Genomic DNA, 13,351 nt, shown 5'->3' with positions numbered 1-13,351 from the left:
TAATAAACTTGTGTAAATTACATCGTTAAAGCTATTAATTACACATTTATACTTGTGCAAGTACAATCTTATATAAATTTATTATTCTTTCATCTATTTTATCTCACAATCATTGGAAAGTTTGTTTCATAATAATAATAATAATAATATTAATAATAATTTTTGTTAATGTTTTATAAGTTTGATTAGATTGTTTAGGCATATTAACTTATTTTAAACGAGGAAATCTAGTTCTACAAAATGGAAATAATAATTTTTTATAATTAAAAACTATCATTAAATATTTATCGTGAAAGATAAATTAAATATAAATTGAAAAATGAAATAGTTTTGGTCATTTGTTTGTTATTTTTAATTTTTGATAATCATGTCGGTTTTAAAGGCACATTCGAATTATGAAAAATAATTATGTGTTTTTATTAAAGGCTATAGCAATAGTGTAACTTGCTATTGACATCCTTCACATAAATATATCTTGTTGTATTTTACTTTAATTGTTATCAGCAACATCATCTACCAACATCACCATAGACAAGTTTTATATTAATCAAATTAAAATTATAATAATCAATAGAAAAATATAAAATATTAAAAATTCCTTTCTATAGCCAAAATCACAGAGAAGTCGCTTACTTTCTTCAATCGTACATCAGCTCATTACTTGTGTTTTTTTAATCTTTTTCGTTTATTGTTTAGTCTTAAAGATTTTTATGTTAGTTTGGTATAAATAATATAAATATATATTTGAATATAATAAAGCTTAAATATAAAAATCTTTATATACGTACATACACACGATATAATTTATAAAACTTTATCATTTTTTTATATTCGAAAAAATGTAATTTGCTAAATTTTTATTATGTTAAACGTTCAATGTAGATAAAGTATGCGCGTATACATAGATTTATACAGAAACGATACATTTATACATTTTGATTATAAATTCTTTCTCCCTTTTACATTGACGATCGCATAAGAATTTAATACTGTAACTAATCTATTTACATAAATAAAATAATTATAGATAACGTCTGGTTAATTAATATATGTATTTTTATTTTTAATATATCAATTATAGAAAATATTGATTGCAGTTGAAATTAAATCAAACACTAATTGTTCCCACGTATATTTATATTCCTAAACATTTTAAATATTGTGTAGATAAAAATGCCCCATTGACAATTAATAAATGTCTTTATGCGAATCGTCTCTTGAAATATGCTTAAGTGTTAAAGTCTCAAAGTTCTTCAATTCGCACTTAAATTTTATAATTACAAATTCAAATAAAAATTGAAACTTGGAGACTTTAACTATGCACTTTATATTTTCTGTATTGTACATTTAATTAATATCTCATGATAAAAATTTTTACAATAAAAGTAAGAAGCACCGCGACATCCAGTCGCCTGGAAGCGTTAATGATTATATAAAAAGATTTTTTTAAAATATAAATCCATAAATTCAGTTCCTTTTTATAGTATTATATATATATATATTTTTTTTTCATTAATATTAACTTGGCTTTTATCACTCACATTCATATTTTTCTATCACGAATAATTTGAAAATATGATCAGATGATAACTATAAATATATATATTCATATATCAATAAAATTTTTAACATGTATGATTATTAAATATTTTGAATAAAATACACCGCTTAATCGCACAATAAGGTGTATTAAATAAAAATGGATAACTATCTTATAATTTAAAAACTCTAAAACATTTGTTGATAGAATAAACACGAGATTAACAATAAACTAAAAATAGTAATTATTTAATTGTAATAATACGATAAATGTCAAAAAAAAAAAAAAGAATAAATTTAATAATTATTCTCATGCCGTATTAAATTTAAGTGGCACATCAACAATAAAATTATTTTAATCCCTTCATACGTAAAAGTAATTCAAAAGAATTAATAATAAGTGTTATTGAAGGAATAGTAAGTATTACTAAAGTAAATATTTATTCTTTACTTGGTAAGTTTCGTTCTATTTGCAGCTAATTCTGCAAGACACGCCAGTGCTTCGAGATCGGGCGATGCACACCATGCTAAACAAGTTTTTCCCATTATTAATAATTACACTCTTAAAAATTTATAAGGATAAAATTTTTATATACTTACGTTGATTTTTTTCCTCGGTAGAATTTTTCGAAGAAGTCGCTGAAGTATTACGCGTTATACTTTGTTTACGAGCTTTTCGTTTTTGCTACCAACTAAATGAGCGTTAGTGGTCTCATCGTGTAAATTAATAATTTCATTAGTTTCTTTCCGATCATTAGCTTGAGAATCGAGCTGTCCGATTTTATTTTGATTAACCGGAGTACGTTTAGTTATCGAAGTTGTATTTAATTTTTGGGGTAATTTTTTCTTTTTAGTACGTTGTTGTTTTTTCTTTTCTTGGAATTCTTCTAAACTTAATGATGGTAATGCTTCTATTTTTTTTTCCAGATTAAAATCTCTATTAATTAAAATACATAATTATTATATATTGTAAAAATTATAAAATTAAATGGACTTACTCGGCTTTGAATCGTTTACGTGTCCATAGCTCGTACTCTGCTTCGTCTGTTTCAGTATTTTCAGGCTTCGAAGCTTCGACTTTACCTTCAGCACTAATTTAATATCGATAGGGTATAAGTGATATTAGTAATGTTATTATATTTTACGCTAGGTATTTAGTAAATTAATTAATTAATCGATAAATTAATAGTAGTGACCTCAAATTTACCTGTCAACAAGATGCTCCAAGTCACTACGTGAACTATTCCCTCCTTCACTGCTCAATGAATCAGTCTTTTCGCTTACATTGGACGATATTGAATTTCTCCTTTCCTTTGTATGCTTTTCAACGCCAGTAACTCTAAAAATATACACATTAAATAAACACCACAAAATAATAATAAAAAAAAAAAATTTTTCCATAAAAATTATTTTTCAAATAGATGAATAAATAAATAAATAAATAAAATTACTTGTTAAGGCCAGTTCGTCGTCGTTTATTTTGTTGTGTCGTTGATCCAATATTTCTCACCTGTTCAGCAAGAAATTTTTGATAACGTAATCCCTTGCAACTACGCTCACTTCGAAAGTTACCATCTTCTGGACTATTTACTTCTATGTAAGAATTCGTGTCGCGTTTTTTCCCTCTTCATCTAAATCAAGATGATGCTTATTGTTGTTATTATTGCTGCTACTGTTGTTATTAGACTCGGCATTCTCTGTCCTTGATCCACCAAACAAGTCAGCTTTACAGTCTTTTTTTTGTTCCAAGTTTACTGGTAATTCCGTATAACGTTTTTTTGGTGGTTTAGGTATAACTATTTCCTCGGTACCATTTGTTATATTTTTATTTTCTATATTTGGTAATTCGTCATCATCATCGTCTTCAACAATGTCATCATCTTCATCATCGTCAGGAATACGATCAACATCAGCCCCTTTCTTGTGATGAGGTTGATTTTTTTGAGGTGTAAATAATGAACTCAGTCCACCAATCTGAGATTCATCGGCTAATTTACCTGGTTGAATTGCATTGTTACTTTCATTATTTGTGTAAGTGGAAGACTCGTAATTTGAGTTACTAGTAGATGTTGAATTTTCTTCATAACTCGATCCAACATCCGGCTTTTTGTTTGTTGGTCTTGTTGTTAAAGTTCTCAATGGTGGAGCGGGTAGTTTATACCATTTAAAATCTGGATTAGCATTTAGAAATGCATCTTTATACTGAAAGAAAAAGAAATAAAATTATAATTAAAGATTAAATATTTTAGGAAGGAAGAAAAAATCTAATTAATACTTGAGAAATTTAATCTTACTTTTAAAAGTTTTACAAAGCAACAGTTTCAAAGTTTTGTAATACTTAGTAAAAGAATATATAAACATGATTTTTTTTTCTATAATGTCTAAGATAAGATTATTAAAATTTTAATTACTTGAAGAAAAAAAAAATCAATGTATATTTTTTTTATCGATTGAAAAAATTTTATAACTAAAGCCCGGAAGGCTTCTTATTTCTAATTACACAAAATGATGATCATATTAATTATTTTAAAAAATTAAATTGATATTGTTACCTCCTGAGCTAAATTAATATACGATTGTTTTTGGTCTGGATGTAAAGTAGCCCACCATTCACCAAGAACCCGAGTAACAGCTCGATTTTCAAGATGAGGAAAATGCAGTCTCACTGATCCACGATGTCGTTTACAAAATATGAGAAAAGCATTCATTGGCCGCCTAGCATGATGAGCTGGTTCTTCCGGTTCTCTTTGTTCCTGAACAATTTAAAAATATCAACAATTAACGATCAACAATAAAAACCAGCAAAAATAATGATGACAATACTGTCAATAGTATAAAGATAATATAATAATAAAAAAAAAAAAAAAAAATAAAAAAACAAACATTTTATATAGCATCATAACTTATTTTTTTGCGTTTTCCATTCAATAAAAAATTGCACAATCTATCCATTTTATAGATATAAATTTTTACATCGTCAACGTATTAAATCATTTTTCATACTAAATAACGAATAACAAGATAAAATATTACAATAATAGCTAGTAATATCAAAAAATTTACCCTTTTAATATAAACAAATTCTGATATTGAGCGTAAAAAAAAAAACATGAATTTGGTGTATTTATAAAAACCAATTATTTACTTAAAATAACTGTGAGTCGTAAAAAAAAATTTTTTTTTTGTTTCGTTTAATTTATCTGACATATTCTAGCATATGTTAAGATTTAAAAAATTGTGAATTACAATAATAAAATACTTAAAAAATAAATTTATTTAATTAACATTAATTAATAAATATCAATAAATATAAATTTATCGTACAAGTAGTTAATAAGTATAAAAAAAAATTAAAGTCAGCCATGATTGTGATTAAATACATGTTTGATTGTAAAACTTTGGTAAATACCTTCTCCATTTGATGGCCGAGTAATTTTCTACAGATTGTATAATTTTTTTTTCACGAATTTTCCTGATTTATCACTGATGAACGTGACTTAAGACATTAATGATAATGTTTAATAATGTTAAACATTGAGATAATAAATACTGAGGAATTGAACGAATGTTATGCTTATGATTATTGAAAAATATAAAATAAAACTACTTAATGTTAATAATAAGATACTAAAAAAATAAGACAGAAAAAAAAACGTATGACCGTCGCTTATAAATGACGAATGTGACAGCTGGACGAACGTAAATACTACTGTCAAATTCAATAAAAATAAACATTCAAAGTTGAATTAAAAAAAAAAAAAACGTCACCATATATTTTATAAAAATGTATTAATAAACATAATAGTATTTAGTATTATTTATTATTAATTACAATAGCTTGTCAATAATTAAACATGACATTTAAAACTCAAGGTTGTATTATATGTATTTCTTTGTATGTTATTACAGAATACACACACGTATTATATTTATTTGCCGCATCTCATAGTACGTATTATTATTAATATTATTTTTTTATTGAATTGAAATCTGTGAAATGGAGTAGATTATTATTAACAGTAAATAAACACAAATGTTCTAAATACTTTAATAGATGTACTAGATTATATTATTATCACTAATAAATATTTAAAACAGTGACAATTAAGCGTAAGAGAAAACAAAAACATTGATAAATAATCAACCTACTCACCGTCACTTGATCGTTGGCAGCCATTTCTGATTTTCACTTGACAATTCACTCAACGGCGCATAATAAAAGATAAAGCTCTCTCCAAGTCTTGTGTTTTGGTCTCTCTTACTCATTTAGTTTTATATTTTTCCTTCTTTATTTTTTCTTATTATGCATGCATTAATACTCGCTCTGTCACTCACATTACTGACTTATTTTTCCTCTTTCCCCGCAGCAAAACAATTTTGACACATGATTCTATTTTTTTTTCTATATAATACACAACTTTTTTTGTCTCAACGCGCAACGCGACAAGTGTCCTAGTGATAAAGGTTTTAGTGTGTTCGACATGAAGCAAGAAATAAATTAATAATAAAAAAAAAATTATTTTCAAATTGCCGGTTATCATTTGAATTATAATAATAATAATAATAATAAAAAAAATAAAACTATTTTTTTAAAATTAAATTATCAATTAATTCTCTTTACTTTTTATACGGATGATAATAACGTCATACAAAATTTATCTTTCATCAGAAATTATGACTGATAACTCTTGAAATAGTAATAAATTTTAGAAATCCCAGTCAAGAGTTATTTATTAAATTTTTAACGAATTCAAATTTTCGCGGTATAAAAAAACCAGTGCTGCCAATAAATCTCTGCGCACTACCGCCACCTACATTAAGATTTTTCAGTTTCTCATATTCCTGGTCTCAGTAAGCTACTGATCGTCGGTTAAAATGAACTCCGAATTTTCATTCGTACTGTTTCCGGTGAAGAAGAAAATGGGATTTCTTCTTTCTATTATATATTTGTAAATATATATTTAACAGTCAATATTTCAAATACAGTGATAGATTGTAAGTATATGCTGACATGTATGCAAATGAAATTATATTTAAATAAATATCGGAAACGTGACATGAATTAGTTATTTGAAGCAGAATTGAAAGGTCGAGCTGTTGTACTAAACCTATCGCCCACGGGAAAAATCGTACGACTCATAAATATGATGAGTTTAAAATTCCTCGAACAAAAGCTTTTCAATGATATTACTTTTATGTATTTTATATTTATACATTTATATTGTAATATTATATTATTTTTATTTTTATTTTCAGTTTACGTAGCTATCGAACTAGGAAAATTCATGACTGCTGAAAACGAAGAGTAAGTTATTATTTTAATATATATCGTATTACAAGACTCGTTTTTATATAAAATTGCCAGGAACCAGATGATGCCATAAATGTTTTTTTATTATTTTTTTTTTTCACTTTATCCTGGGTTGTAAAATTAAATGGAATATTAGAGGGCCAAGTGTCTTTGTAAGGATTGACGGTTATTGCTTAAAGCTGGACTAATATCTCATGATTTTTACTCATGAGCTTAGTCTTAAGTTATAATTTATTTTTATCATCCCTATTGCTATTTCATTATACTTTATTCAATCATTTTTCATATTTTAGAAAAAAAAATTTTTACGAGAAAATAATTTTAATAAAATTTGCATTATGAGATTTTAATGAGTACTCAAAGTAATAAATAAATTAATATTTACAGTATTAGCAAATGTAGTAATTATTAAAACTAAAAAATGTACTGTCAATCAAATGTAATACTTTTACAGTACTAGAAAATTTTATTTTGATTGAGATTTAAATTTTCAAGTATCAATCGTTATTTTTCAACAGCCAATGTAACTTTCATTGAAATATAAATTACTTCTACTCGGTGTTCGGTGTTGAAAACAGAGAGGATATGAAAAAATACACGGGATAAAGATTTATGCTTTATCAAGATAATTTTTATTTTATTTAATAGATATTTGTAAATTAAATAATAAGTAATATATAACATAACGAATACTGAAAGTATATACGCGAGTTTATGAATTAAATCATAATATTCACCACCTACCGCACGGTGATCCATGGTTTTCATTTGTATAATATATTATATGCACTATAGTGAAGTTTATTTAAATGCAAATATGCATTTTATTAATATATTTAATCTTCCAACGTTGTTTGATTCATAATGCAAAATGAAATAAATTTATTTTGGTATACCATTAATGGCGTTTTGTTGTAATGACAATAATATGCGAATCAAGTAATTGGAAAACGGGTGACAATGCAAGCTTTTTGTACTTTCCTTTTATTATCGAGCTCACAGGAATTTAATATATTATTACAAAAATGTTTTTTATAACAAATAAAATCGGGTCCAAAAAATCAAAATTTAATAAAATTTACTATCAATAATTTTCTACGATAATAATTTCTAAATATAACATAAAATGATCAGTTTTTGATAAAAACTATCAAGTTTTTACTACATCATTTGCTTTTTATCCAATAAATCTGGTAATCTTACAAGATATACCTAAACTTTGTGAACTATTTTAGTTGATGCAAAATTTATTCAAATAAGTCGATCCAATATAAAGATATCCTTGATTAAACTTTAATTAAAAATGCAATTATTTCAGAAAAATACTTTTCAAGTAAATTAATCGATTTGAATAAAAATGCCTTACAATTATTATAAGATTTTATCGGGTCTTTAGATATTAATGAGTTTTTGAATTTATTTGAGATAGAACATAGAAGATATTAATGATCTATTTTTATTTTATTTAATGCACAACTTTGAAATTAATCAACTGATTGTTTCTCAAAGCTGACGCGATCCAGTTTTTTTGAAACGCACACATCATTCTGAAAATAGAGTAGCTTTTAAAGGCTTCGAAACGTCGATATCCGTCGAAAATTTGATTTTATAAATTCATGTTAGAATTAACGTCAATATCACATCAATGTTTTTTTTTTTATTTTCGTCGAAGAAGTCTATAAATAATAAAAATATTTATCGAAAAAAGAAAAATATCTACCCTCATAAGTATGATTTTATGCATAGGGACAAAAAGCTTATTTGATTTTGTTCGACACCATATGTATAAATATTCATGTTTATAATCGCTATCACCTATAAAAAACAATTAAGCTTCATGTACTACCGTAGAATTTGCATAGCTTTGACGTCATATATATCTCTGTTACAGATAAATATTTTTAATCTCGAAACCATATCGATTAAAATTTATAGAAGATTTATAATTTTAATAGGTATAATATAAAATTTGATTGAATAATTTAACGATCAATTTAAAAATAAATTGATAGGACATTAATAAAAAGCTCATTAATAGTCAATAACGATTTAACTATTTTCTATTTTCCGGGGTTTAAATCGCTTGGAAAATAAACATAGGCATGAAAAAACAGAAAGTGGATGTTTTTAAAGTAACTTAGGTTATTTATTTTATCCGAACATTTGTCACTTGGCCAAGTCCTCGGGGATCTAGAAAACGTGAGTAGTCTGGATAAGGATATACTGGGTAACTTCTATACATTAGTTTCGGGGAGGAGGATTAAGATCAAAATTCTCCTTATTTGTTATTTTAGATTTTTTGTTTTTACCATCCTATTCATTTGTATGATCGAATTCTCCATGGAAAACATAACAAAAGAAAATTAAAAGTAATGTATCGCTGTGTAGAATATTTTCACTGATAAATGGTGCATGAGTGTATGTGAAATTTAATTCAAATGTATATTATAACTTTTTAGTATGTATTTGTCGATACATATCCGTATGTACATACATATAAACTGCTGTCAATCCGGCTGTTACCCAATATCACTTGGGAGAGCAACCCCTGTACGTTTAGTTCTGCAGCTCAGGTTTCTTATTGAAATGTACCCAACTACTATTCTGCAAAGCTTGTCGGTTACATTTTAGAGCTGGCAGTAATTCGCGAGATTTATTTGTTAATTTATATTTATGTATTTGCGAATAATTAAAATTAATGAACAAAATAGTAAAAGAATTTTAGATTCTTAAAGCAACTTATTCATTCGTATATCATTGATCGACTAATATAAATATACATATGTATATTTAGAGTTATATACTTTAAATTTAAAGCCTGAGGTCTCTTGACACTATAATCAAATCCCTCGGTGAGTAAGATTGATGCCTTTCTTTATACAATCTTTACGTCATGTGATGGTTCTGATATGATTCAAGCGCCCTGAGCAATATTACATTTTTTATGCTAGAATAATTTCTCTTTCGGGTTCAATGAGGAATTTATAAGTGCAATATTTTTCTCAAGTGTTGCGTCAAATTAAAAAAAAATTCACTTCTGACATTCTTGTTTTATTTTAAACTAACAGGTTAATAACAAACGTATCGTGTTCGCTTTTAACTACAAAATCCTGCTATGATTTTCAATGGAATTTAGATTATTTAGTTTTAATTAATTTAAATCCTTATAAATTCACATGTTGAAAATTTTTTTCGGCTTTGAAATAATATTTTTTATGTAGACATTTATTTATCACTAAATTAAAGACTTTTTGACACCAATTGAAAGGGAGTTTTTCCAAACAGGCATTCGTTCTTCTTTTTCACCCGGTAAAAATAAAATAAATAAAAGGGTCTTTAAGCCAGTTACCAGAATAATTAAAAAGGACATTCTTCGCTTTGTCAATATAATCTCTATCGAATTCCCTAAAAGCATACCTTAAAATCGTGATAAAGTTTATTTTTGTAGTAAAAACCTTTTTATTTTTGTTTAGTGAAAGGTATTTGATTTTCAGTAAGAACGAAAAGAATATCTGTCAAAATATTTATTTACGTTCTTGAAGATTATTATTTTTTTAAATATCAATCGATGAGAACCTAAATAAAGGCTAAGTAAAGGAAGAAATAAATAAGAAAGGTCCTTACGTTTCGACAGCCTTTCTTCAATTACACTCATCTCTGAAGTACATTTTTCCTTCCCTTTCATACTGTGTATTTTTATTATTATTTTATCTTTTTTTTTTTTTTCTTGCGTCCATTGCCTTATAATTGCTTCCTCTTGTCTCGTACTTTCTTTATGAGGATACGAAGAAATTCGTGTGTACTCACGGAAAATCAGTGTCTTTGTCAGTTGGCTTTTACATTCTCTATCTTTTATTCTTTATTTTCTTCACGAACTAAGAAAAAAAAAAAAAATCCTCACTGCGTGCCACAAACTTACTTATCTCACGCAACCACCGTTCTTTATTTTTCTACTACATTAAAAAAATCATAAATAATAATCACGTTATACTTATGATGTAATGACATATTTTCAACATCCTCGACTAAGGCGAATTTATTAACACAAGGGGACCGTATAATCTGTGCTAGCGCGTTACTTTCGCCCAATATATACTTAATATAAAAGAAAACTCTATTTTGTACGGATATAATATTTTCTCTGTGATTTAGACTTGAGATTTGGCTTTGCAAAATAAATAACTTAAAATTTTTACTTACTTCTATATTAATCACCATGAGAAATAATGCTTCTCAGTCGATTGATTTTTGAGGCTCGAATCCATCCATTACGGTTATTATGAAGGCGGGAAATATTACTAATTATCTTACTAAAAAAATTTATGCGAATACACATGCTAAGGCGTTGTGAAAAGTAATGAGATTTGAAAGAATTATTTTAAAAGTTATCAAATAATAAATAAATTTTTTTTTTTCAATGTAGGTAACTTACAAAAATAAATAAATTACAGTGTTTCAACCAATGTTATTAATAATCAGTGTAGATTAACAAAAATCTACAGACACTTACGAGTTCCGAAACTACTCCTTCGACTACTATTAAGGTTAAAAATTAACAATTTTACGTGTAGAAACAAGTAAGTTAATAAATTCCATTGAGAAGTTTCGAAACCAATAAAATCATTAACTTTTCCTGTATATATAGTAGTAACTCGTATCAGAGCTCGTTTCGGACTTAAAATCGAAATTCATCCGACTTCTTTGCAGGAAAATTTTGTAAATCAACGATGCGACTTGAATTAACAAATTTTTATCGTTTCAAGAATTACTATTTTGCGTTAGAAAGAATTTAATCATTGAACTTCCCTGAGAAGTTTTAAACTTTCCTAACTTTTCCTTTCTTTTTCTAACTTTTTGTGCTTAAAACACTGATTGTTTATTTAATAACCTGAGTAGTATTTATTCTGATCGAATTAAATAAAAACCTTCACAATAACTAGATGTTTGTTTTTGTCAAGTTTCGACCTTAGGGACTGGTCGTAAGGGTAGTTTCGGGGAAGGTATTTTATTTGCTGATTTTTGTCGTTATGTGGGATAGTTATCTACTGCAAAAATTATTAGCTTCAAACGAAGCTTCTAAGATCATTTTTTGTAACTTTTTTGTCAATTTTGGATCTTAACAGAGGTCGTAAGGGTAGTTTTGTTGATCGGATAGGCTGTTTAATTTTTTTAGAAATAGTCGTTACTGTTTGTAGCTATAGAGAATAATTTCACGCTTCTGATGCAAAAAAATTAATTATTGCTCGATATTATAGAGTAGAATTTTAAACGAATAATTGAAGTGATAGAATAATTAAACGAATAATGAACGATCCCTTTCTTATAAGTTAAACGGTGATAATTAAAAATTTCTACAATTTTATATTGTCTATAAGTATAATTTATTTAGTACATAAAATTTTACATTGATATATTTATAAACAAATTGAAGATGTAATAGATTTAATTTAAATTAAGTAAAATAATATTACAGCTAGTGATTTAACTAAGGGTTATAATTGCTGGGGTTAATAAAATTGAGGCTTGTGAAACCCAAACAGCAACTATGATCTCATAGTGTCGGTTTTATATTTACTTTCCTTAATCAAAGTAATTACCATTAATTATTACTCAATTATAATTACGTGCCATGATATATTTCAACTCAATTTATATACTATTGATTATTTATAATTACTTATGATTATACAATACTTTAAATTAGTTATTAGTTTATTAGATTCAATATACATTTTCATATCATGATTAACATTTTCTTATGTGTTTCAGTATATATATATATATAATATATAACTTATAATAAATAAAACAGCTTTTTTATAGCCTCTTTCTACATATTCATAAATTGAGGTATTACTCTTAATCACATTAATCGCAAGACATTACTCGGTACATATTATTTTAAGCAATGCGCTGCAGGATATAATTTCTCAATTGATATAATACCTACGACACTGCGGTTTATAATCCTTTAATCTCTTAGATAATTTAACACACACAGTAAAAGTGGGGATTCTGTTAAGTCGCAATGCAACTTATAGACTGAACTTGTTAAAGAAGGATAAAGATATAATCGTATATATATGCGAGTATGTTTGAGTTTTTATTGTACTTTCTCATCCTATGAATACATGACAAGCATTCTAACTTATTATTTATGTTATTTATTTAATAATAGCTCAATCTCAAAATATCTATTGTATTTATTCATTTTTTTTATAATGTTTCATTTATTAAATACACTGAAAATATACGAACATATTTAACAGAAAGTATTTGGTAGTTAAAAACTCATCGAATTATATTTGATGATTTGTTTTATTGTAAAAGATTATTCAAAAAAAAGATTCTTCTGCTTTGAAGTCAATAATTTGTTTAACATGACTGACTTGAAAAATCCAACAAAAATAATCCAACAAATTGCACATTTTTTAAATATTAAATATTTTATAGTTATTTTCAACATAATAAGTACTAAAGAAATATTATATAAAATATATT

General features: G+C 26.0%; 1 protein-coding gene across 1 annotated transcript; it reads right to left on the bottom strand.

Annotated features, from left to right (window-relative positions):
* Window positions 1-6,052, bottom strand: Bbx (bobby sox). The gene is given in 9 exon segments (XM_074256596.1): window positions 1-2,066; window positions 2,140-2,226; window positions 2,229-2,476; window positions 2,538-2,630; window positions 2,747-2,878; window positions 2,991-3,160; window positions 3,163-3,741; window positions 4,092-4,292; window positions 5,693-6,052. Coding segments are annotated over 9 exon segments (1,614 nt in total). The 5' UTR covers window positions 5,717-6,052; the 3' UTR covers window positions 1-1,986.
* Between the last annotated feature and the right edge of the window lie 7,299 nt (window positions 6,053-13,351).

This window comes from Cotesia typhae, unplaced genomic scaffold (genome assembly GCF_013202065.1).
Source record: "Cotesia typhae breed Kobodo isofemale line unplaced genomic scaffold, CoteBio_Ctyphae scaffold_152, whole genome shotgun sequence".
Lineage (NCBI taxonomy): Eukaryota > Metazoa > Arthropoda > Insecta > Hymenoptera > Braconidae > Cotesia > Cotesia typhae.
This window is presented reverse-complemented; position numbering and strand designations above follow the sequence as displayed.